Genomic DNA, 27,002 nt, shown 5'->3' with positions numbered 1-27,002 from the left:
ATTGCATATTGTTCTCTTTTTTGTTTTTGTTTTTTATTTGATAAGCATTGATGTTTGACGATGAATTTCTCGCAACCGCTTAATTTAATCAAAAAATTAGACACGGCATATTTGTAGAGAACAAAATTTCGCACAAGGCTATAAGTTTTGCAATTTATAATGATGTTTTTTTCATTTTTTTCAGGTGGCAACGCTTCTAAAATAAATTCGAATAGGTGCATTTAAACGAATTTTGCCTTGTTCTGATGCTTGTATGACAATAATTCATTTATATCATATTTTATAAATAATTAAATACTTATTTACAGGTGGCAGCTCCAGAAAAATAGGCTTTTCTTTTAATCATAGCGATCATTGATATATTATATTTGGTTCCAACCGAAAATAGTCACTTACTTACTATTTACTTCTCGAAAGTAACACACTGGAATTTTCAAAACATTTCTGGTGTTTATATGCCTATTGTGACACTTTAACATAGGGTGATCCAAGTAGAGGTACTTTTTTCAATAGATTTTTTGACAGATCGAATTCGAGCGACATCCGCTGTCATTTCATACAGGAAAAACAACGGTTTGATGTGGTTTGTGGGCCTGTAGAATCATCGCTCCATATTTCTTCAAAAATGATGCCGGTGAGAACGTAACCGTCAATGGCGGCCGTCATCGAGCCATGTTCACAAACTTTTTGATGCCTGAAATTGAAGCTCGTCATCTCGGCGACATTTGATTTTAATAACACGGAGCCACTTCCCACACATCGCATTAATCAATGTATTTATTGAGAAAACACTTCGGTGAGCAGATAATTTCACGCTTTCAGCCGGTCGATTGGCCACCAATATCGTATGATTTTACACTAAGCCGTACGGTTTCCTGTAGGGATATGTAAAATATAAAGTCTATGTGAACAATCCTGTTTCTATTCAGGCCTTGCAGCAAAACATCACGCGTGTCATTCGCCAGTTACCAGTTAAAATTCTCGAACGACTCATCGAAAATTGGACTCAACGGAAGGACCATCTGAAACTTAGCCGCGGCCAACTTTTGAAAGAGATAATCTTAAAACAATAAGTGTGAAAAAATGTTATTTCGAACGATAAAAGCCATTCCCCGTTGAACTTGAAGTTTCTGTGTTTTTTCTTCGAAATGGATTACCCGAAGTTATTTGTTGGGTTACATCCATTTGGTCTATTGTATTTAGAACTTTGTTTAATTTCGAAAGAACACATATTTTTTAAGATTTTATATTTATATCAAAATTTTGGTGAATTCAAATAGGTATACTTGAACCTTTGTTAAGTAATGTTTATCAGGTGAAGTAATGTTTATCAGGGCTTAATATGTTATAATAACACACATATACATATGGAACTTATAACTAGATCTCACGAATTTTATGTCTAACACTACGTCCCTCTCTCGATGAACTTGAATTTGAGCGGTATTTGCGGCACGCTCATGAACTTCATAGCGAATGCATTTTCGGTCGGATAATTAAATTCAATTTGGAAATTTCGCACCAAACGTGCCAAAGTGATTTCTAGCTCCAAATTGACTACACGCTTGCCCACGCAACTACGTGGACCAAAGCCGAAGGGTACATACAAAAATGGATTGGTAATTTGCCCCTCCAAAGTTTGGGAGGATTGATCGTTACGCAGCCAACGTTCCGGTATGAATTTATCCGGCTGTGGCACATAGCGTTCATCATGCATCAACAGGTTGGCGCCGATGGAGATGTCGGTACCCGCAGGTATACGATAGCCGCTCAGCACTACATCGTTGGGCAAACGACGCACCGTACCCGGTAATATGGGATAGCAGCGTATGCCTTCTTTGATGCAGGCACGCAGGTAAGGCAGATTTTGCATATTTTGAGTCGTCAGCTGCGATTCCTTTTCCGGCAGTATTTGCTGAATTTCCTCAAATAGCTTCTGTTGTTTATCAGGATTCTTGGCAATGCATAGCAATAGGCCGGTCAAAGTGGAGCTGGTCTGTGTGTGCAGTGAGAAATATTAATTTTATTCAAAAACCCTCCGTATTTAAATGCGCTCACTTACCGTATCAATACCAGCTAACATCATATCCAACGCCATTACCACGGCGAATTTCTTATCCACGCGCACTAATTTCTCCAACACGCTCTTCTCTTTGCCCAGCTCCGATGTGAGGTTGCCCTCACTGTCGTGCTCAATGCGCATCAGCGCTTCGTTAATGTACTTATTGCAGATGTCCGTCATTGTGTCCAGAGTCTTCATCATTTCATAAAATTTCGGTGTTTTCACATATTTCCATATGGAAGGTTTAATCTCTAGCTCTTCGGAGAGTACAAAGAAATTGCGTACGCACTTCATGATCGTTTCACACTCGGCCGTATCACGATTTTTGTGTATTAAACCGAGTCGTGTATTCAGCGCAATGCCTGCTATGCCCTCAAAAGCGAGGCGATTAATATCATCGAGGAAACCACCGGGCACTTCCAAGGTGCTGGGATCGCGTATGTGCCGTATTCTACCAGCAGAGTGCAAGTGATCAAAATATAGTCTTTGTGAATTTGAATTAGTTCATATGTTCGTCTTACCTTTCTAGGAACTCATCATTAATATCCAATAGCGTATTCAAGTACAGCTTGGCATTTTTCGGTTGCATGAGTATCGGATTCACAGCCGTACGCATTTTCGCCCATTTTTCGCCAGAGCTGGTGTAAAATATTAAAAAGATTATATGAAAGCCCCATATACATACATATGTGTGCGATGTGATACTCACGTGGATATAATACCCTCGACCCCCTGAAACAATTCGGGCCGATGGTTTTGACGATGATAAACTGTAGTTTCGAAAACGCGGCGATCGGGCCATAATCCTTCATTACGAAAAATAATGGAATAATCGGAGGGGTTTAAGTTGATTACAAATTCGGGTTTGTCAAATATGCCGGGAAACCGAAAAATCTGTCCATATGTCTTTTCCATTTCCCGAATGGCAGTAAAAAATGGTTTTTTAGAAAATAAACCTGAAACGAAGTGATTAAGAATCATATAAGAAGTACTATATGTCGTTTCGATATTTTTGAAAATTAATGCTTGAGTCAATCATTAATATGTCAAATGTCAAACTAACGAACATAACAGTGTAAAAATTGGTGAAAGCGGGCAACCTCCTCGTCACAATTTTTAATTCCATGTGATTCTTTCAATTTAAAGTATATAAATTTAGCTTCAATGAATAAATCGGTATATAACTTTGCACCACCATGACAAAAATTGAGGCCGTATGTCAGCAATAACGCGCCCAATATTCTCTTCCAAGGTATCAATCGTCTAGGGATTATCTGTGTAAATAAAAGACTTGACATAACCGCACCAAGAAATTTTGTAGCGGTATTAAATCGTATGTTCTTGGAGACCACGCCACAGATTCACCACGCATAATAAAGCGCGCTCACTAAAAGTCGTCCACATCAATATTCTCTATTTCAGGTACAAAAAAAGTTAATAATCGTGGTTTTATTGCGTTTGCCATTGACTGCAACGTTACGACCGCCTTCCTTTTTGAAGAATTAAGGACCAAATGATTCCCTCTGCCAATAGAGTACTACATACACAGACTTTTTGAGGACATAACGGCGTCTTACCAATTGTTTGTGGCTTATCATCATTCCGAAAACGAAAAGTTGGAATATCAACGTACCAATTCAAATAGAATTATGTTTGATCGCTGAACAAAATTTTCTAATGAAAATCGGGGTCGGTGACCACCTCGTTTCAGGTCTATCCACCGAACGTGCGAACGTTTATGGTCGTTCGGTTTCAATTCTTTCACGAGTTGGATTTCGTAAGTCCCCAACCACGATTTTTCTGTAAAATCTTCCAAAAAAATGGATCAGCTTAGATCCAGTAGTTGCGAGTAATGGCGGATGAAGTCATTTCGGTCTTCTTTGATACTCTGCGCTACAACGGTGTTATAAGGCATATCTAAGGATGCGCACCACTAGGGTAAACGTGGTGTGAAACTGATTAATAGTCGCTCGAATAACCTACTCTACTGGACGTTTATGGCGACCGAATATTTAACACAGTACGCAATGCGTTGCACGAACCGAATCATTATTTTGGTAATAAATTATGAAAATGTAATCTAAACTGAGTACAAATCAAATAATAGCTGGTAAAAAGACCAACTCCAAAAACCAACTAACCAACCAAAAAAGTGTTGTCACATTTATCGAATATCACACGTCTTAAAACTCATCCGGTATAACTTTCTATCTACTTTGCTGTTATCAGCAATCATTAATTGAAAATTAAAAATATTAAAAATTCAAATCGAAAAACCTTTCTCCCCTACCCGCGTAGGTTTACGGGTTTGAAAAAATAGGTTTTTTGTAGTCTTATTATATTCTACAACACTTCTAGAATGTGGTCCTAACTTTTCAAGTTGATCCGAGCCATAGTTTCGGAGATACAGAATTGAGAACTTCTGCGCTTAAGACCAGTAAGGCTAAGTGCGCCATCTTTAAAAGTGTTTTTCTCGAAACTGTGTTTTTGAAGTCGGTTAACAAGATTCTTCCAGAACTGCTCAACCGATCTTCGTGACATTTTATATAGATCTTTGAGATACAATTCTTAAAGACATCGAGCAAGAATGTATATTTTCGATTACAGCTATTTGAGAGAAATTTTCGCTGAAATTTAAATTTTTTGCAAAACTGTCAGCCAAAAATCCAATTTTCAGTTTTTTTTCGTCCAAGTTTTAAGGCTTAAGGTGTTACCAAAAACACGTATTTTTTCACTTTAGATGATCTTATTAGGAGTTATCCTGCCAACGCGGGCGCATCTTTTTTCCGAGGGGTCACCGGAAATTGTCTCGCAATGGCCGAGTATAAAATTTTTTTTCCAAAGATTTCAGGATTTCTTTATTAATATACATTATTATGCTTATAACAATAAAAAAATTTTGATAAAATATTAAATTTTTTATGTGAGAAAAAATTGTTGAAAAAGGCTGTTTTTTACCTTAGGAAACTCATGTATACTTAAGGATCTCACAATGAATCACAGGCGTAAATAAGCCTCTGTCCGAAATTAAAACTAATATACTATATATCAATCAACCTTTCGGCATTTAAAAATTGAATGAAATCAACAGTCTGGAGTGCCAAGTGATATCACATAAATACACCTAAAAACAGTATGCCTGTAGGCATAATGATTATCACTTACCTCCAGGCATAAATAAACGTATCAACTCGAATTTGCTTGGCCCAGGCACTTCTGAGTACGGCCGTGCGTTCTCCAAGTCCACATCACTTGCATTGTTTTGCTAAAAATAAAATATAGAACAATAAATAATCTTTGAAAATAAAAATTAAAGTGAAAACATTATGCATTTAATCACACCTACCTTAGACTCTACTTGCGCTGCAAAAGTTCGTACCCTTGAAACGCGCAAATGACGCCAACCGATGTGATCAATTTGCTTTAAATGCCTCGATAACATGTTTGCCGTTGATTACTGCTTCGATTCATTAATTTATTATGCCACGCACAACGAAAATGCCAAAGTTCGAAATTTAGAAGAATACAAGTAGAAGTCGTCCACTAATATGGATGTGTTCACCGCTCCACAAACTTTGGCACAATGAATAAGCTCTTGGTAGTCGCTCGCGATCAGTCTGCGCATTTATAAAATTCTGTGTGGAATATTTAATAAACATTGCCAATATGTGTCTGCTAATGTCTGCGCTGCTTTTGTTCACTTTCTAGCCTACGCGAGTCTATGTAGTATGTCAGCATATGCGAAATAGATAAGTGAAATATTTAGTTGCAAAACGAGCTTTTGCCATTCATATACATATGTATGTACATACAGATACTGTTAATCTTTGTTGTTAATGTTTTTGTTTTTATCTCCTCATTTGTTTGTAAACAAAACACTTTATGTGTCGTACAAGAGAAATAAGAAATAATTGCGATGAGCGAGCTTTTGAGAGAGAACGGCGTCTGGTGAGCCTTTTTGCTCTTAACGTGTTCGTTGTTGTTGGCTTAACTTTCAGACGGCACACTTATGCACTAAACTGGTTGGTTGCGCATAAACTCGAAGAGAATGGATCTTGTCAAAATTTATGAATATTTTTTATATTCTTGCAACATGTAGCTACAGAGTATAATTGATTTATTCACCTAACGGTCTGTATATATACCTAAAACTAAGCGAGATAGATATGGGATTATGTATACAAAACTGATCAGACGAATTGAAATGCGGATGACTGACTGTCTGTCCGTTCGTCCGTCCATACGTGAAAGCTGTAACTTGCGGAAAAATTAAGATATCTTGATGACGGCCAAAAACTTGCTCTAGACCCCATGTCACTAACAAGCCATATGTAGCTGAGGGTACTTCCGTTGCCTTAATCCGGAACTACCGCTCTTGTAAGCTTACTGTTTCGACGATTCATTATTTTATAGTGAGCATATTCTAATCAGACACAAAAATGCAATACAAATTGTCTTATGCCATTAATTGTGAAAGCTCTGAGCAGAGCTTTTTCTTATTAGTAACATAATTAGAAATGAATTGAACTGCCCTGTGTGAGATACTTCTTCCACTTCTGTAAGCGCCAATAGAGAGTACAAAGTGATATTTTTATACTTTTATTTTAACAAAAACTTTTAGAGCGTAAGTAATGAGTTTTGAAAGATTGCTTTAATTACTATTTCCTTTAACATTTTGGAAACCAGATTTTTCGAAAAATAATATTTATTGTTAAAAACTTAGAAAATAAAAAACAAACAACTGGTGAAAAAATCGACCATTGTTCAGTGACATACCTTTTATGATTTCTTTTTCAGTTTTATTGGCTCATACGATTATCCCATTTGTACTAATCAAAACAATCGAGTTTTCAAATGACCACAAATGATGCCGGTAAGAACGTAACCGTCAATGGCGACCGTTATCGCATCATGATAACCGACTATTTGATGCTTGAAATTGGAGCACGTGATTTCGGCGACATTTGATTTCAATAAGACGGAGCCACTTCCCACACATTGCACCAATCAATGGATTTATTGATAGAAAACCTCAGTGTGCAGATAACTTCACGTTTTGGGCCGGTCGATTGGTCACCATGCGGTGTGATATCACACCGTCAGATGTTTTCCTGTGGGAATTTGTAAAGTCTAAAGCCTATGCAGACAATCATGCTTCGATATAGGACTTGGAGCAAAACATCACGCGTGTCATTCGAAAGTTACCAGTCGAAATGTTCGAACGTGGCATCGAAAATTGAACTCAACGGATGGATCATCTGAGACATAGCTGCAGTTAACATTTGAATGAGATAATCTTTAAAATGCAAAAGAATGTTCTTTCGAATGATAATAAACATTCCCTATTATGTTTTAAGTTTCTGTGTTTTTTCTATAAAAAAGTAGGAAACCGCGAAATTGATCGCCTTTTATATTCGCGAACTTGTTTCTTGAATTCCAACCAATTGTTCTTTATTTGGTCTATTTTATTTTGAACTCTTTTTAAATTCCGAAATATAATACATAAATTTTTAAAATTTTTATATTTACATATGTATATAAAAATATTGATGGTTACGAAATTATATTTCTACTAGATTTAACTGTTTTCAATATCTGATTAGAAATAAGAATATTTTTATGATTCTTTGTTCAGTATTTTTTTTATTTTAATAATAACATATAATATATGCGATTTGTAACTAGTTCTCACTAATTTTCATGTCCAATACTACGCTCCTCTCTCGATGAACTTGAATTTGAGCGGTATTTGCGGCACGCTCACGAACTTCACAGCGAATGCATTTTCGGTCGGATAGTTAAACTCAATTTGGAAATTCCGCACCAAACGTGCCAAAGTGATTTCTAGCTCCAAATTGACGATACGCTTGCCCACGCAACTACGTGGACCAAAGCCGAAGGGTACATACAAAAATGGATTGGTAATTTGCCCCTCCAAAGTTTGGGCGGATTGATCGTTACGCAGCCAACGTTCCGGTATGAATTTATCCGGCTGTGGCACGTAGCGTTCATCATGCATCAACAGGTTGGCGCTGACGGAGATGTCGATACCGGCAGGTATACGATAGCCGCTCAGCACTACATCGTTGGGCAAACGACGCACCGTACCCGGAAATATGGGATAACAGCGTATGCCTTCTTTGATGCAGGCACGCAGGTAAGGCAGATTTTGCATATTTTGAGTCGTCAGCTGCGATTCCTTTTCCGGCAGTATTTGCTGAATTTCCTCAAATAGCTTCTGTTGTTTATCAGGATTCTTGGCAATGCATAACAGTAGACCTGTCAAAGTGGAGCTAGTCTGTGTGTGCAGTGAGAAATATTAATTTTATTCAAAAACCCTCCGTATTTAAATGCGCTCACTTACCGTGTCAATACCAGCTATCATCATATCCAGCGCCATTACTACGGCAAATTTCTTATCCACGCGCACTAATTTCTCCAACACGCTCTTTTCATTGCCCAGCTCCGATGTGAGGTTGCCCTCACTGTCGTGCTCAATGCGCGTTAGCGCTTCGTTAATGTACTTATTGCAGATGTCCGTCATTGTGTCCAGAGTCTTCATCATATCATAAAATTTCGGTGTTTTCACATATTTCCACATGGAAGGTTTCATCTCTAGCTCTTCGAAGAGTAAAAAGAAATTGCGTACGCACTTCATGATCGTTTCACACTCGGCCGTATCACGATTTTTGTGTATTAAACCGAGTCGTGTATTCAGCGCAATGCCTGCTATTCCCTCAAAAGCGAGGCGATTAATATCATCGAGGAAACCACCGGGAACTTCCAAGGTGCTGGGATCGCGTATGTGCCGTATTCTACCAGCAGAGTGCAAGTGATCAAAATATAGTCTTCGTGAAATTTGAATTAGTTCATATGTTCGTCTTACCTTTCTAGGAACTCATCATTAATATCCAATAGCGTATTCAAATACAGCTTGGCATTTTTCGGTTGCATGAGTATCGGATTCACAGCCGAACGCATTTTCGCCCATTTTTCACCAGATCTGTTATAAAATATTAAGTATAATATATCAAAGAGATAATGTATCATAGAGGAGGATGGAGTCATGTGTAGAAGTTCACGCTAGTGAGGAAAGTTCTCTGATCGCTATTCACTTTGGAGTGGCCAGAAACGATTCTTTTACACATGGCTCAAGCAGCTCACTACTGCCGGTCTTTGGCCAAGTATCCTCTGGGTAGCCTAAGAACATCCGTTCGAAGGCGAGCTAAAGTGAGAAGGCGAAATATCCCCCACATAGGGTTGTGCGCTGGGTTTGGGACCCGCCACGTAAAAAAACACCCCCAGTGAATAGCTATAACCAGCCTTGGATGAGAGACCCCCCTTTTGATGACGACCATGGCAAACAAAATAAGGACTACGAATTAAGGGCATGCACCTGGAATGTCCGGTTCCTTAATTGGGAAGGTGCCGCTGCCCAGCTGGTTGATGTCCTCGTAAAAACAAAGGCTGACATCACCGCCGTCCAAGAAATGCGATGGACGGGACAAGGACAGAGACGAATAGGTCCTTGTGACATTTACTACAGTGGCCATATAAAGAAGCGCAAGTTTGGTGTTGGATTCGTGGTGGGAGAGAGACTCCGTCGCCGAGTACTATCATTCACTCCGGTGAATGAACGTCTAGCCACAATCCGCATCAAAGCGAGGTTCTTCAACATATCGCTGATTTGCGCCCATGCCCCGACGGAAGAGAAGGACGATGTGACCAAAGATGCTTTTATGAGTGCTTGGAGCGCACTTATGAGAGCTGCCCCCGCCACGATGTCAAAAAAGGTTCGACGTCGAGAAGCTGCAATCACAACAGACAGCCGAACGATTTTCTACTCGGCTTGCACTCCTGCTCTCTGAGAGCACTCGTCAACAACTCGGTATAAGGGAACTGTGGGACGGCATTTCAAACTCCTTACGTACAGCTGCAACCGAAACCATTGGTTTTCGATTGGTTTTCGGAAAGTGCAAAAGAACAGCTGGTACGACGAGGAGTGCCGTGTCGCAGCGGAGAGAAAACAGGCTGCCTACCTCGCAACGTTACGATCGACCACTACACGTGCGGGATGGGATAGATACCGAGAGTTGAAGAGGGAAGCGAGACGCATTTGTAGACAAAAGAAGAAAGAGGCCGAAATGCGTGAGTACGAAGAGCTTGATAAGCTGGCCGACAGGGGTAATGCTCGAAAATTCTACGAAAAAATGCGGCGGCTTACAGAAGGTTTCAAGACCTGAGCATACTCTTGTAGAACCCCCAAAGGTGATCTAGTGACCGATGCCCAGAGCATACTTAAATTATGGAGGGAACACTTCTCTAGCCTGCTGAATGGCAGTGAACGCACAACGCCAGGAGAAGGCGAACCCAATCGATGACGATGGAGCAGACGTTCCATTCTCCGACCATGAAGAAGTTCGAAGCGGCGGGAGCCGATGGACTGCCGGCCGAGCTTTTCAAACACGGCGGCGAAGAACTGATAAGGTGCATGCATCAGCTTCTTTGTAAAATATGGTCGGACGAAAGCATGCCCAACGATTGGAATTTAAGTGTGCTATGCCCAATCCATAAGAAAGTTGATCCCACAATCTGCGCCAACTACCGTGGGATAAGCCTCCTTAACATCGCATATAAGGTTCTATCGAGGCTACTGTGTGAAAGACTAAAGCCAACAAACTATTCGGACCTTATCTGTGTGGCTTTAAGCTGGAAAATCAATAACCGACCAGATATTCACCATGTGCCAAATCTTGGAAAAGACCCGTGAAAGAAGAATCGACACACACCACCTCTTTGTCGATTTTAAAGCTGCTTTCGACAGCACGAAAAGGACCTGCCTTTATGCCGCGATGTCTGAATTTGGTATCCCCGCAAAACTAATACGGCTGTGTAAACTGACGTTGAGTAACACCAAAAGCTCCGTCAGAATCGGGAAGGACCTCACCGAGCCGTTCGATACCAAAGGAGGTTTCAGACAAGGCGACTCCCTATCGTGCGACTTTTTCAACCTGCTTCTGGAGAAAATAGTTCGAGCCGCAGAACTAAATAGAGAAGGTACCATCTTCTACAAGAGTGTACAGCTGTTGGCGTATGCCGATGATATTATATCATCGCCGTTAGTTCTGATTTCTCCAAACTGGACAAGGAAGCACAGAAAATGGGTCTGGCAGTGAACGAGGGCAAAACGAAATATCTCCTGTCATCAAACAAACAGTCGTCGCACTCGCGACTTGGCTCTCACGTAACTGTTGACAGTCATAACTTTGAAGTTGTAGATAATTTCGTCTATCTGGAACCAGCGTAAACACCACCAACAATGTCAGCCTGGAAATCCAACGCAGGATTGCTCTTGCCAACAGGTGCTACTTCGGACTGAGTAGGCAATTGAAAAGTAAAGTCCTCTCTCGACGAACAAAAGCTAAACTCTGTAAGACGCTCATAATTCCCGTCCTGCTATATGGTGCAGAGGCTTGGGCGATGACAGTAACCGATGAGTCGATGTTACGAGTTTTCGAGAGAAAAATTCTGCGAAAGATTTATGGTCCTTTGCGCATTGGCCACGGCGAATATCGCATTCGATGGAACGATGAGCTGTACGAGATATACGACGACATTGACATAGTTCAGCGAATTAAAAGACAGCGGCTACGCTGGCTAGGTCATGTTGTCCGGATGGATGAAAACACTCCAGCTCTGAAAGTATTCGACGCAATACCCGCCGGGGGAAGCAGAGGAAGAGGAAGACCTCCACTCCGTAGGAAGGCCCAAGTGGAGAAGGACCTGGCTTCGCTTGGAATAGCCAATTGGCGCCACGTAGCGAAAAGAAGAAACGACTGGCGCGCTGGTGTTAACGCTGCTATAATCGCGTAATCGGTGTCTACGCCAATTAAGAAGAAGAAGAATATATCATAATACGATATCTATATGTGTACGGGTTAGGATACTCACGTGGATACAATACCCTCGACTCCCTTAAACAATTCGGGCCGATGTTTTTCACGATGATAAAGGTTAGTTTCGAAAATGCGGCGATCGGGCCATAATCCTTCATTACGAAAAATATTCGAATAATCCGAGGGGTTTAAATTAATTACAACTTCAGGTTTGTCAAATATGCCGGGAAACCGAAAAATCTGTCCATATGTCTTTTCCATTTCCCGAATGGCAGTAAAAAATGGTTTTTTGGAAAATAAACCTGAAACGAAGTGATTAAGAATCATATAAGAAGTACTATATGTCGTTTCGATATTTTTGAAAATTAATGCTTGAGTCAATCATTAATATGTCAAATGTCAAACTAACGAACATAACAGTGTAAAAATTGGTGAAAGCGGGTAACTTCCTCGTCACAATTTTTAATTCCATATGATTCTTTCAATTTAAAGTATATAAATTTAGCTTCAACGAATAAATCGGTACATAACTTTGCACCACCATGACAAAAATTGAGGCCGTATGTCAGCAATAACGCGCCCAATATTCTCTTCCAAGGTATCAATCGTCTAGGGATTATCTGTGTAAATAAAAGACTTGACATAACCGCACCAATAAATTTTGTAGCGGTATTAAATCGTATGTTCTTGGAGACCACGCCACAGATTCACCACGCATGATAAAGCGCGCTCACTAAAAGTCGTCCACATCAATATTCTCAATTTCAGGTACAAAAAAAGTCAATAATCGTGGTTTTATTGCGTTCGCCATTGACTGCAACATTACGACCGCCTTCCTTTTTGAAGAATTATGGACCAAATGATTCCCTCTGCCAATAGAGTACTACATATACAGACTTTTTGAGGACATAACGGCGTCTTACCAATTGTTTGTGGCTTATCATCATTCCGAAAACGAAAAGTTGGAATATCAACGTACCCATTCAAATAAAATTGTGTTTGATCGCTGAACAAAATTTTCTAATGAAAATCGGGGTCGGTGCCCACCTCAATCCACCTTCAATTCTTTCACGAGTTGGATTTTGTAAGTCCCCAACCAAGATTTTTCTGTAAAATCATCCAAAAAAATGGATCAGCTTAGATCCAGTAGTTGCGAGTAATGGCGGATGAAGTCATTTCGGTCTTCTTTGATACTCTGCTCTACAAAAGCAATAGCGTCTTCGGTGTTATAAGGCATATCTAAGTCGCTCGATTAACCTACTCTACTGGACGTTTATGTCGACTATTGAACACAGTACGCAATGCGTTGCGCGAACCGAACCATAATTTTGGAGATAAATTATGAAAATGCAATCCAAACTGAGTACAAATCAAATAATAGCTGGTAAGAAGACCAACTCCAGAAACCAACTAAGCAACCAAAAAAGTATTGACACATTTACCGAACACCACACGTCTTAAAAATCATCCGGTATAACTTTCTATCTACTTTTCTGTTATCAACAATCATTAATTGAAAATTAAAAATATTAAAAATTCAAATCGAAAAACCTTTCTCACCTACCCACGTAGGTTTGCGGGTTTGAAAAAATAGATTCTTTTTCATAGCTTAAGATCAGCAAAGCTAAGTGCGCCGTCTTTAAAAGTGTTTTTCTCGAAACTGTGTTTTTGAAGTCGGTTAACAAGATTCTTCGAGAACTGCTCAACCGATCTTCGTGACATTTTACACAGATCTTTGAGTTACAATTCTTAAAGACTTCGAGCAAGAATGTATTTTTTCGATTACAACTATTTGAGAGAAAAACTGTCGCGAAATTTTAGCTGAAATTTAAATTGTCTTGTAAAAATGTCAGCCAAAAATCCAATTATCAGTTTATTTTCCTTCGTCTAAGTTTTAAGGTTTAAGGTTTTAACTAGCTATTTTTTCACTTTAGATGATACTGTAAGGAGTTATCCTGCCAACGCGGGTGCATCTATTTTCCGAGGGGTCACCGGAAATGGCGTCATAATGGCCAAGTTTAAAATATTTTTTTTTCCAAAGGATTTCAGAATTTGTATGCTTATGTACATATGTATGCTTATAACAATAAAAAACTGGTACGTGGAGTCCCTACGCGCGGAAGAAGTTAAACTTCTTAGTGATATTCCAAGAAATGCATATCATGTTGTATGAAAGAAAACTAGCGAGAGGGAAAGGATAAAAATATGGTGGAGTGACCAACACTTTCTTAAATTCACATACAACATCATACAGAATTCAATTTGCACCTTCTCTATGCTTTATGTTCTCTGGTCCAACGCTATTCTCCCTCCACTGAAGCGTTAAACGTTTAACGCAACCTTTTCCGAAGTCGCCTAAGAAGTTTCACTTCAATAATTTAAATTTTATTTCTCTTTAATTTTTAAATAAATTAATATTTCATATATTATTTATATTTATTTCGACTATATTACAAAGTGAAGATGTGCCAAATGAGCTTCATTTCTTCAAAGAAAATTGATGACCTTCATGAAATATGCGTATTCGTTATCATTTCCATATATGTACATATGTAATTTTTTTTTAAATTTATTTGTATATATATATCATATACATATATGTATCATATGTATCATGTATGATACATGGACGCTGTACACATGGTACAAGAAAATAATTTTATGTATATATGTATGTACATGTGAATAACATACACGCATCTTTCGCATGGCAAAAAGAGTCAATTTCGAAGCGCTGATAAAATATTTAATTTTTGCTGGTATGAAAAAGCTGTTGAAAAATGCAAACGATTTTTCACCGCTTCTCTTCCTGCTCGAACATCTTCGCCGACAAGCTAGCGTAAATATGTAAGCGTTAAACATTAAACGCAACCTTTTCCGAACTCGCATAAGAAGCATAACTTCAAAAAATCTTGGTGAAATATTTAATTTTTTATATGAGAAAAAATTGTTGAAAAAGGCTGTTTTTTACCCTAGGAAACTCATGTAACCCCTTAATCACAGGCGTAAATAAGCCTCTGTCCGAAATTAATACTAATAAATATCAATTAACCTTTGGCATTTAAGTTGATTGAAAAATTAACGTTCTTTGTCCTAAAGTTTATTTTATTCGTTCTTTGTCCTAAAGTTTTCTGATTAATTATGAACAAAAACGATAAGAAAATACCTTTTTTTCGTATAAAGTTTGCTTTATGTACCTATGAACATAAAAGAAAAAGTAAAAGTGTGCACTTTTAAATTTTTTTTTTACTTTTTTGTAAGTTATTTTAATAGTAAAACTTAATAAAAATAATAAAAATGTTTTTTGATTATACTAGTTTAGTTACAGCGGCATTGCAGATATAAAATGGCATCAAGTCAGTGTAAAAATGATGTTGATTCATTCTGTTTTATTTGCGGTGAATTTATTAAAGTTAGAAGTAAAAAATTTGCTTTATCAACACATTTGAAACTTTGCGAAGCCTATGAAGCCTATTTTAACCTAAAAGTCAGTAATCAAAATGATATTGGGGTTTAATACGAGAGAGCTCATATGAGCATAAAAGAAATACAAAAAATATTCACTTTTAGACAGTAACTTCTTGTTATTGTACATTTATATATTATTGTTTACCACACATCTTGAATAAAAACGGCTCTTGTATCTAAAAAAAAAAATTTCTAATAATAATCTATAGCGAAATTGTAGAAAAAATATAAAAATCAGTAATTTCTGCTTAAAAATCGAAAAATTACTCTAATTTCTACGAAAGCAAACTTTAACGGGAAAAATTTTTTTTCCTTATTTTTGTCATAGGAGAAACTAAAATTTAAATTAAAAAATTGTTGACCGGTGTTATCACTTACCTCCAGGCATAAATAAACGTATCAACTCGAATTTGCTTGGCCCAGGCACTTCTGAGTACGGTCGTGCGTTCTCCAAGTCCACATCACTTGCATTGTTTTGCTAAAATTAAAATATAGAACAATAAATAATCTTTGAAAATAAAAATTAAAGTGAAAACATTATGCATTTAATCACACCCACCTTAGACTCTACTTGCGCTGAAAAAGTTCGTACCCTTGAAACGCGCAAATGACGCCAACCGATGTGATGACTTTGCTTTAAATGCCTCGATAACATGTTTGCCGTTGATTACTGCTTCGATTCATTAATTTATTATGCCACGCACAACGAAAATGCCAAAGTTCGAAATTTAGAAGAATACAAGTAGAAGTCGTCAACTAATATGGATGTGTTCACCGCTCCACAAACTTTGGCACAATGAATAAGCTCTTGGTAGTCGCTCGCGATCAGTCTGCGCATTTATAAAATTCTGTGTGGAATATTTAATAAACATTGCCAATATGTGTCTGCTAATGTCTGCGCTGCTTTTGTTCACTTTCTAGCCTACGCGAGTCTATATAGTATGTCAGCATATGCGAAATAGATTAGTGAAACATTTAGTTTCAAAACAAGCTTTTCATATTCATATACATATGTATGTACATACAGATACTGTTAAGCTTTGTTGTTAATGTTTTTGTTTTTATCTCCTCATTTGTTTGTAAACAAAACACTTTATGTTTCGTAAAAGAGAAAAAAGAAATAATTGTGATGAGCGAGCTTTTGAGAGAGAAGGGCGTCTGGTGAGCTTTTTTGCTCTTAACGTGTTCGTTGTTGTTGGCTTAACTTTCAGACGGCACACTTATGCTCTAAACTGGTTGGTTGCGCATAAACTCGAAGAGAATGGATCTTGTCAAAATTTATGAATATTTTTTATATTCTTGCAACATGAAGCCACATAGTATAATTGGTTTATTCACCTAACGGTTTGTACATTTGACTGACTGCTTGTCCGTTCGTCCGTCCATCCGTGAAAGCTGTAACTTGCAGAAAAATTTAGATATCTTGATGACGGGTAAAAACTCGCTCTAGACCCCATATCACTAACAAGCCATATGCAGCTGAGGGCTTAATCCTTGTAAATTACAAGGGTATATAATGTTCGGCTACAGCCGGACTTAGCCCTTCCTTACTTGTTTTATATTAAAATTATTAAAAAAATTGCGGCATGAGTTTCGAAAAAAATGTGTTCGGTACAAATATTTCTTAAGAGAATTTCCTTAATATAATACCCTTATTGTAATATACATACCGTCCGATGGCCACACTATCTCAAGAAAAATTTACTATTACGTATCTCCTGACATCAAGCAAACAGTTGTCGCATAAGCGACCTGGCTCCAACGTCACTGTTGACAGTGATAACTTCGAAGACGTAGATCATTTCGTTGATCTTGGAACCAGCATTAACACCAACAACAACGCCAGTCTCGAAATCTAACGCTGAATAACTCTTGCCAACCGATGTTACTTCCGATTGGGTAGGCAATTGAGAAGTAAAGTATTTTCTCGACGAACAAAGAGCATTTTCTCATTCACTCATCATCCACGTCCTGCTATATGGTGCAGAGGGGTGGACGATGACAACAGCTGATGAGTCGATTTATGGGTATTATATACTTGTATTGAGAGTATTCGATGTAGTACTCGCCGGTGGAAGCATAGGAAGAGGAAGACCTCCAATCTTGGATTTTCCAATTGCGCTGTTATACAGCGTAAGCGCTGTCTGCAAATGAGAAGAAAAAGTGAATTCTCGTACACTAGATGACTACTGTTAAAAACGAATCGGAGTTGTCGTTCTGTTTTGACCGCGAGTGAAAGAAAACCAGTTAACTACCGTTGCACCAAAGCTATGTTACCCTTCCAAAATACAAAAGATTCCTTACAAGGACTAGATTTTGCCAGTTTAAATGGCAACTTTGCATCGATGTATTAGACAGTAGCCCATGCCAGAATCTTGAATATATCTCGCCAAATTAAAACGTTTTCCATACAAGAACTTCATTCCGATCGTTCAGTTTGTATGGCGGTTATATAATATACTATATTGGCGCCAACAAATGACCAGCTTCTTGGGAAGAAAACGACGTGTGCAAATTTTCAGATGGACTTCTCAAAAACTGAGGGACTAGGTCGCGTCTATACAAACAGATGGATAGACGGGCATGTATAATAGACTCGTCTCATTTATTTACATATGTATGTTTTTATTATAGGGTCTTCATCGTTTCCTTGTCGGTGTTTAAACTTCGTGGAACCCTTTTGAGGATTTAACAAGTAAGGAAGGACTAAGTTCGGCTGTAACCAAATATTCTATTTTAAAAGATCACGCTCCCGCAGCAAGATGACTATATTGCATATTGACCTAAGCAAACTGTTTGAATTTAACTTAAAATCGATGAAATCACTTTATGGTGAGTTATGAGTAGTATTGATCCCATCCATTTTTGGCATCTCGAGTTACTATTACCAAATAATATGCGCTTTAATTAAAAACAGTCGGTTACCATGGGAAGAGGTTCCATGAATTTTGTTAAGATCACTCACATTTTGAGCGATATAGACGGTTAAAAGTCAAGTGGAAATGAAGTGGACTTCTTTACTACTAGGTATAAGTCTCATATTGACCTGATGTTACACATTTCTGACATAGAATTCATTATTAGCAGGAAAAGAGGCTCTCTGATTGATATTAATATTTTCCATAAATTGACCGATGTTTTCGGTATAAAAAAGGCATTGATATTCACACATTCGGTATCAAAAGCGGCTTGAAAAGTTATGGCGGTTCGGAAGGCTTAGTTGTGCTTTTTAGTGCTGATTTTCATATTATATGTATATACATATAAATAACCAATAAGAGATATACATATATTATTGCTGAGAGCCAGAACTACTAAAAGAGCGACAACTCACTAAATAATAAATATCAAAAGCAATTTATTTAATATGAAAATCGGTACTAAAAGGCACAACGAAGCCTTCCGGACCGCCATAATTTTTCAAGCCTCTTATATATATAGTATATTTATAGTAAATATATGTACATATATGTCAAGAGAATATTACTTGCTATTGAACATATTTCACGAGTTACTTTTTTTCTATAAATATTTGTTGAAATTCAAAATATATGTATTTGGAACCCATTACTATTTTATTAAAATATATATATGTTCTACAAGTTGGGAACACTTATCACTCTAAGCACCTAATTCACTTTGTTAGCACTAACAAAACTATTCTACTAATAGAGTCATTTATTTATAATATTATCATTTTATGAATGTAGGATTAAATTATTCACCGGTCTTCACTCCTTTCTTTCTTTGAATCTGAACTTCAGTGGTATCCCAGGTATGAAAACGAGCTTCTGTATGAAAGCGTTATCCGTAGAATAATTGAATTCTATCATGAAATTGCGCACCAAACGTGCCACGGTCACCTCCAATTCCAGGTCCACAATTCGTTTGCCCACGCAACTACGTGGACCGAAGCCGAATGGAAGGAATAGAAAAGGGTTATTGAGTTGATATTTGTTACCCTCTGTGTCGTTACGCAGCCAACGCTCTGGAATATATTTATTTGGCTCTACCACAAACTTCTCATTACGCAACAGCAAATTGGAGCTAACCGAAACATCAGTACCGGCCGGTATGCGATATCCACTCAGCACAACATCGTTCGGCAGGCGACGCATAGTACCAACAATAATGGGATGATAGCGCATACCTTCCTTAATGCATGCACGCAGATAGGGAAGATTTTGCATATTCTCTATAGTTAAGCGAGAGTCCTTATTTGGTAGAATGCTTTTGAGTTCCTCGAATAGTTTCTGTTGTTTGTCCGGATTTTTGGCGATGCAAAATAATATGCCCGTTAAGGTGGAACTTGTCTGTGATAACGAGAGTATAATACTTGAAATATTTTCTTAATCACATGATTGAATTGTGGGGAACTTACTGTGTCGACGCCGCCCATCATCATATCTAAGGCCATAACCACAGCAATTTTGCGATCAATTTTCAATAGTTTCTCTAAAACACTCTTTTCCTTACCCACCTCTGAGGTGAATTTACCCTCACTATCCAAATTAATTTGTTTTAGTGCCTCATCGATATATTTGTTGCACAAAACTACAAGCGTATCCAATGTTTTCATCAGTTGATGGAACTTCGGTGTTTTGATAATCTTCCAAATAGATGGTTTGACTTCTACCTCTTCCGATAATACGAAAAAATTGCGTATTTCTTTCAAAAGTGTTTTACTTTCCGCACTATCTCGATTTTTATGTATCATTCCTAAACGGGTATTCAGCGCTATACTCACCACGCTCTCTAAAGTGAGGCGATTAATATCATCATGAAAGTCATCGGGAACTTCGAGTGTCAAAGGATCGCGTATGTGACGTATTCTAAAACAAATTCAGACTGAGATTAATCTTTTCTTAAAAAAAAAAACAATTAAATATTGGTTTAACCTTTCGAGAAATTCATCGCTGACTTCCAGTAACGTGTTTAAGTAGAGTCTGGCATTTTTAGGTTGCATTAGAACCGGATTAACGGCGGTACGTATTTTCCCCCATTCTTCGCCAGTTCTAGAATTGTTTTCAAAAATTGGTTACGTGTATCAAGAAATTAAATTTGCAATAAATATACGTGGTCAAAAGTCCATCCACGCCTTGAAAGAAATCCGCTCTGTGCACTCTACGATGATAAACTAAGGATTCGAAAGTACGTCGTTCTGGCCAAATGCCCTCATTTCGAAATATTATTGGATAATCATTTGGATTAAGATTCATAACTGATTCTGGTTTGCCAAACATGGCGGGAAAACGATAGACATCGCCATATTTTAGTGTCAGACTTGAAATGCCTTCAATAAATGTTTTTTTATGAAACACTCCTGAAAATAGAGGGGAAATGTGCTGTTAATATATATGTATTTACATATAGTACATTGTTTGCAAATAAAATATATCGAATTTCGTTAAACTTTTGTACTAAAAAAATACTTGGGTGGATTAAGTTATCGAGAAAGGCATTTGCAAAATTAGAAAATTAAGCATTAGTTGTCATATAAATATAATTTCCTACCTCCTGGCAAAAATCCACGAATAATTTCATATTTGCTTGGCCCTGGTAATTCTGAATATGGCCGCGCATTTTCCCAATTGTTCGAAGTAGAAGTTCCTTGATTTTCCTATAAATTAAAATGTATTGAATGAAGAATCTATAAATTGCGAACAAACAAAGTCAAATTGTTGCTGATTTTATAATTTTTTCAACATTTTATTTGAAATAAAAGTTCTATAATACAATACTTTCTCTATAAACACTTAATACTAATAAAATAATAATCATTATCTACCTGCGTTGGCTCTATAGACGCTGCAAATCCCCTAAACGCTGTTAATTTTAATGAACGCCTGACTAGTGCATTGTATCTATTTAGCAATCTTGAAAGCATTTTAAGTGCTTTGATGCTATTAATCAAACTTAAATAGTTTTATACGCAAACAGCATTAAACACACTTCCAAACTTGCTTGCAGAGAGAAATATAGTGATCACTACAGCTCTTGCAAGCTTACTGTCGCGGCGATTCACTATTTAGCAGTGAGCATATTCTAATCAGCATGCACTGCGTTCCGCCATGCATTGTGAAAGCTCTTATCAGAGCTTTTTGTTATTAATAACATTATTTGAATTTGTGTAGTTAGCTTGTAGGGCTTGAGAGTTACGCCCTTCTACGAACTCGTTCACTCGTTTTGTCAAGCCACACGTGTACCAAGTTTCATTACGATTATCTCGATTTATACTCAAGTTATCACTTGCCATACAGACAAACAGTCACTCGAATTTTATTTCGTCCCATCATTCTGATCCCTATATCTAACTCGTTAGATGAACAAAACTGTTATATTCTGTAGCAAGATGCTTCTAGAGTATAAAAATGTTGCTAGACAATTCAACTTTCACCAAAAGATTCATTCACTAAATTTATGGTTTCGTTAGGTGTATCGCATAAAGCGCCGTCTTGGTAGAACGAAAGGTCGTCCACATCAACATTCTTCAATTGAGGTAAGAAAAAGTCATTAATCATGGCTCTATGTAACATTAAGTTTGTCCTTAATTTTGAAGAAATGTGAATCAATGATTCCGTATGTTCCAAGAACACGTTAAATAGTGACTATTTGAAGATGTAAAGGCTTTTCAACAATGGCTTGTGGTTTATCATCATTCCAAATACGACAATTTTGTATATTAAAAAAATTTTCTTGCGAAAATCTGGATCGGTGGCCATCTTGTTTCGGAGTAACTATGTTAATTACGAAATGACAAACTAAACTGGGTATAAATGAAGTAAAACCTGACAAAAAGACCAACTTCGGAAAGTTAAATCCAAAAAAAACTTATTTTTCAAACTTAAACCTTCTTTAGATTTATACTAATATAACAACAATTCGAAACTACGAAACAAAAAGGATGATTGTCGACCGCTCAGATAGTTCAGTTCATGGTACACCTCTTCAATACTGGAGGGAGCGTTGATTTTTCGATGTTTTCAAGTAGCGTTGTATGATTGATTGTGTCAAAGGCTTTTGACAAGTCCAACGCTACGAGGATCGTCTTCTCTCGGGGTGATTTTTGATTGAAGCCATGAACTATCTGGGTGTTTATAACGCTAAGTGCTGTGTTGGTTCTGTGCAGTTTTCGGTATCCATGCTGGTGGTATGCTAGAATCAGGTGGTGCATGAGGGGCGGCAAGGGGGAAAGGCCTAAAGTGTCTTAACTATTGGAAAGAAGAGAGCTATTGGAGGAAATACAAATATTTCTTAAGAGAATTTCCTTAATATAATACCCTTATTGTAATATACATACCGTCCGATGGCCACACTATCTCAAGAAAAATTTACTGTTACGTATCTCCTGACATCAAGCAAACAGTTGTCGCATAAGCGACCTGGCTCCAACGTCACTGTTGACAGTGATACCTTCGAAGACGTAGATCATTTCGTTGATCTTGGAACCAGCATTAACACCAACAACAACGCCAGTCTCGAAATCTAACGCTGAATAACTCTTGCCAACCGATGTTACTTCCGATTGGGTAGGCAATTGAGAAGTAAAGTATTTTCTCGACGAACAAAGAGCATTTTCTCATTCACTCACCATCCACGTCCTGCTATATGGTGCAGAGGGGTGGACGATGCTGGTGGTATGCTAGACTCAGGTGGTGCATGAGGGGCGGCAAGGGGGAAAGGCCTAAAGTGTCTTAACTATTGGAAAGAAGAGAGCTATTGGAGGATAGGACTCCACTTTGTTGCCGGGTTTCCCAGGTTTCAGTAGTGGGACCACTCTTCCGATTTTCCACACATCGGGTATTTGATGAGTGGTCAGCGACAGCTTGAGGACCTTTTGAAGTAGCTTATTCCCGTCGAGCATAGATTTTAGCATCAGCATGTTAATTCCACTTGGGCCAATGGACTCTCACGGGTGGTGAGCAGTCTTTTGGCATTTTGCGCAGCCTTCGGGTAACACATCGTTTGGCTTTGTCTATCGAGAGGTGCAGTATAAATTGCCGCCTAAAATAGCTCGTGCACTTCTTTGGGTCCGAGAATATTTCAACTCGGTCATCATGTCTCTTCGGATTACACAAATCCTGGACAATAGTCCAAAGCTTACTCACGTCGGGGGAGAGGCAGATGTTCTATCTATTTTTTCCGTATATGTTGCTTTACCATTTGTCGAATCTCCAAAGTGAGATCCCTTATTCGGGGATCACAGGGATCAGCATGGCGTAAGGTGTCGCGCTCATTAGCTAAAACAACTATTTCGGCTGGGAAATTGGGCAGAGTTCCACGATTCTTCCAGCCGGAATAAAGTGAGCGGTAGCAGCTGCGATCACCTTGTGGATTTGACGTTCGCCAACGATAACGATGGTTAGGTCTCCATTCTTGTCATCTTCTTTAAAGAAGCAGACGTAAATTTTCCAATACATACCACCATTTTCTTTTTTCAATTCCAAAGAACTTAAACTCTACCTTGAACAATAAAGTTTTCATTGTTTTCTTTTTTGCTTGCATATTTTTAATCTATTTTGTGAACCCACAAATATACAAGTATATAAGCACTATACATTTATGGTATATATTTTATTTATATCTTGAGAACTCTTATCGGCCAATAATTCCCAGCACCTAATTTTCTTTGTTGCCACTTATAAACATTTTATACTTTTATAAACCTGTGAGCCTATAATTGTTTTATCAGTTAATACCCGTTTCTTCACTCTTTTCTTTCTTCGAATCGGAATTTAAGTGGTATAGCTGGTATGAATACCATTTTCGGTACGAACGCATTGTCCGTTGAATAATTGAATTCTATCATGAAATTGCGCACCAAACGTGCCAAAGTCACCTCCAATTCCAGGTCCACAATTCGTTTGCCCACGCAACTACGTGGACCGAAGCCGAATGGAAGAAATAGAAAAGGGTTATTGAGTTGATATTTGTTACCCTCTGTGTCATTACGTAGCCAACGCTCTGGAATATATTTATTTGGCTCTACCACAAACTTCTCATTACGCAACAGCAAATTGGAGCTAACCGAAACATCAGTACCGGCCGGTATGCGATATCCACTCAGCACAACATCGTTCGGCAGGCGACGCATAGTGCCGGCAATAATGGGATGATAGCGCATGCCCTCTTTAATGCAGGCGCGCAGATAGGGAAGATTGTTCATATTCTCTATAGTTAAGCGAGAGTCCTTATTTGGTAGAATGCTTTTGAGTTCCTCGAATAGTTTCTGTTGTTTGTCCGGATTTTTGGCGATGCAAAATAATATGCCCGTTAAGGTGGAACTTGTCTGTGATAACGAGAGTATAATATTTGAAATATTTTCTTAATCACATGATAGATTTATGCTGAACTTACTGTGTCGACGCCAGCCATCATCATATCTAAGGCCATAACCACAGCGATTCTGCGATCAATTTTCAATAGCTTCTCCAAAACACTCTTTTCCTTATTTTCCTCTGAGGTGAATTTACCCTCACTATCCAAATCAATTCGCTTTAGCGCCTCATCAATATATTTATTGCACAACGCTGTAAGCGAATCCAATGTTTTCATCAGTTGACGGAACTTCGGTGTTTTGATTATCTTCCAAATGGATGGCTTGATTTCTACCTCTTCGGTTAATTCAAAAAAATTTCGAATTTCTTTCAAAAATAGTTTACTATCTGGATTATCCCGATTTTTATGTATCATTCCTAAACGGGTATTTAGTGCGATGCCCACCACACCCTCTAAGGTGAGACGATTAATATCATCAAGAAAGTCATCGGGAACTTCGAGTGTCAAAGGATCGCGTATGTGACGTATTCTAAAATAAACTTGGTTATGGCTTAAAGATGTTAAAAAATATAACAAATATTGTATTAACCTTTCGAGAAATTCGTCATTGACTTCGAGTAAAGTGTTTAAGTAGAGTTTGGCATTTTTGGGTTGCATTAGAACGGGATTAACGGCGGTACGTATTTTTGCCCATTCTTCGCCAGTTCTAGAAAAATATTTATATACAAGTAAAGTTAGTCATCTTTTTAATCATTATTTGCAGAGTATTTACGTTGTCAATAGTCCACTGACGCCTTGAAAGAAATCCTCTCTGTGCACCTTACGATGATAAATGAAGGCTTCGAAAGAACGCCGTTCTGGCCAAATGCCCTCATTTCGAAATATTATTGGATAATCGTTTGGATTAAGATCCAAAACCATTTCTGGTTTGCCAAACATGGGGGGAAATCGATAGACATTGCCATATTTTTTTGTCATATTGGTCATTCCTTCAATAAATGTTTTCTTATAAAACGCGCCTGAAAATATGATAAATGAAGGCATTGTTTTGTGAAAAAAACAATATTCGAGATTTAATTTTTTAGTTTGGTTAAATGATACGGAATAATTCGGCCTGCTTGCCAATACAGCAAAATAAAGTCCACTTTCTAACCTCCTGGTAAAAATTCACGAATCATTTCAAACTTGCTCGGTCCCGGCATCTCTGAATATGGACGTGCATTTTCCCATTCGTTCGTAGCAGACGCTGTCTCATTTATCTGCAAAGTCATTTTAAATAATTAGATACTTAATAAACTTGTTTACTATTTTAAACTACTACTGATAATATTAATTATAGTGTGGTTGTAAAAACAATGTAATAACGAATTGTACCTGCGTATGTTCCAAAGCTGTTGCATACCCCCTTAAAGCCGTTGACCTCAACGTATACCCGACAATTGCATTGTATTTGATCAGATGACGCGATAACATTTTAAGTGTTTTGCTGTTAATAATTAATCAAACTTCAAATAATAATTAAAAAATTTGATATGTAATGTATAGAAACTACCGAACCCGTTTTCCTAGACAGCTGTAGCACCGATCGCTACTGCACTTGCAAGCTTACTGATTCGCCAATTTGCTATTCAATGGTGTGCATATTCTAATCAGCATAGAAGTTTAATATGCGCATTGCGTCGTGCCTTGCATTATGAAAGTTTAGTTTGGAGCTTTTTCTTATTATTAAATCGATTAAATTCGAATTCGATGAATTTCACTCTTTAATACCCTACACCATACTGCTTGAACTTATTGGCGCCGCTTGCAGAGAATAATTAAATTTACATGCATATCTATAAATATTAGGTGTCACGTTGATTGTGCGGGGTAACTTTCAAAACTACTGAATCGATTTTCTAAAATTTGACCCTACTTAAAAAATACGACAGTGTAAATCTCAATTGTGTCAAAAGTCAAAATCATTTACATAAGTAAGTCATTTACATAGTAAGAACTTTTAATATAAATTTCACCCAAAACATATTTTTTGTAGGTTGGTATAACTGTCAGTGACATCTGTGCCAAATATCACATCAAAATAATGATTAATGTTTAGTATACGCTTGTCTTCCTGAAGTACATAAGAGGCATTCGGTGATTTTTATGATGAGTGAAATTATTTCACAAAGAAGTTCCATTAAATTTTTTGTGCGAAATCAAATTTTCGGTGCCGAAAATACTGGAAAAGCCTTCGGTGATAACTGTTCGACGCAAGCAAGTGTTTTTGATTGGCACAAATTATTCAAAGAGGGTCG

At 37.7% G+C, this 27,002-nt stretch overlaps 4 protein-coding genes across 12 annotated transcripts in view; 1 reads left to right on the top strand and 3 right to left on the bottom strand.

The window, feature by feature from the left end:
• Positions 1-27,002, top strand: part of LOC126760495 (exosome complex component RRP46) — a 203,375-nt gene that overhangs the window by 117,673 nt on the left and 58,700 nt on the right. Inside the window, exon 4 of one of the 2 annotated variants that reach the window (XM_050476172.1) lies at positions 6,860-7,418. The exons of the other annotated variant lie outside the window; for it this stretch is intronic. The gene's annotated coding sequence lies outside the window, so the exon portion shown is untranslated. Of the gene's footprint in view, positions 1-6,859; positions 7,419-27,002 lie in introns of those variants that run through there. 2 annotated transcript variants of the gene reach the window in all.
• Positions 1,231-16,349, bottom strand: LOC126760412 (probable cytochrome P450 12e1, mitochondrial). 7 transcript variants are annotated; one of them, XM_050476048.1, is made up of 7 exons: positions 15,986-16,337; positions 15,805-15,904; positions 12,014-12,260; positions 8,949-9,065; positions 8,427-8,877; positions 8,120-8,360; positions 1,231-1,755 (listed from the first exon to the last, which is right to left on the bottom strand). In XM_050476048.1, the coding sequence occupies exons 1-7, from the start codon at positions 16,079-16,081 to the stop codon at positions 1,409-1,411; spliced, it is 1,599 nt and encodes a 532-aa protein (XP_050332005.1). In that variant the 5' UTR covers positions 16,082-16,337; the 3' UTR covers positions 1,231-1,408. The 7 variants fall into 7 exon arrangements, with proteins under 7 accessions (XP_050332005.1, XP_050331998.1, XP_050331987.1 ...); XM_050476041.1 differs by having other exon boundaries at positions 1,231-1,723; positions 8,088-8,360; positions 15,986-16,336; XM_050476030.1 differs by lacking the exons at positions 8,120-8,360; positions 8,427-8,877; positions 8,949-9,065; positions 12,014-12,260; positions 15,986-16,337 and adding exons at positions 2,063-2,513; positions 2,584-2,700; positions 2,772-3,018; positions 5,228-5,327; positions 5,409-5,781 and having other exon boundaries at positions 1,231-1,996; positions 15,805-15,902.
• Positions 18,981-21,447, bottom strand: LOC126760406 (probable cytochrome P450 12e1, mitochondrial). Its single transcript, XM_050476008.1, has 6 exons — positions 21,215-21,447; positions 20,941-21,046; positions 20,503-20,749; positions 20,325-20,441; positions 19,808-20,258; positions 18,981-19,739 (listed from the first exon to the last, which is right to left on the bottom strand). The coding sequence occupies exons 1-6, from the start codon at positions 21,311-21,313 to the stop codon at positions 19,158-19,160; spliced, it is 1,602 nt and encodes a 533-aa protein (XP_050331965.1). The 5' UTR covers positions 21,314-21,447; the 3' UTR covers positions 18,981-19,157.
• On the bottom strand, positions 23,891-26,340 carry LOC126760382 (probable cytochrome P450 12e1, mitochondrial). 2 transcript variants are annotated; one of them, XM_050475985.1, is made up of 7 exons: positions 26,258-26,340; positions 26,080-26,191; positions 25,859-25,964; positions 25,478-25,724; positions 25,295-25,411; positions 24,784-25,234; positions 23,891-24,715 (listed from the first exon to the last, which is right to left on the bottom strand). In XM_050475985.1, exons 2-7 carry the CDS (start codon positions 26,176-26,178, stop codon positions 24,134-24,136), a joined length of 1,602 nt encoding a protein of 533 aa, XP_050331942.1. In that variant the 5' UTR covers positions 26,179-26,191; positions 26,258-26,340; the 3' UTR covers positions 23,891-24,133. The 2 variants fall into 2 exon arrangements, with proteins under 2 accessions (XP_050331942.1, XP_050331934.1); XM_050475977.1 differs by having other exon boundaries at positions 26,080-26,324.

Source organism: Bactrocera neohumeralis, chromosome 2 (assembly GCF_024586455.1).
Source record: "Bactrocera neohumeralis isolate Rockhampton chromosome 2, APGP_CSIRO_Bneo_wtdbg2-racon-allhic-juicebox.fasta_v2, whole genome shotgun sequence".
Taxonomy (NCBI): Eukaryota; Metazoa; Arthropoda; class Insecta; order Diptera; family Tephritidae; genus Bactrocera; species Bactrocera neohumeralis.
This window is presented reverse-complemented; position numbering and strand designations above follow the sequence as displayed.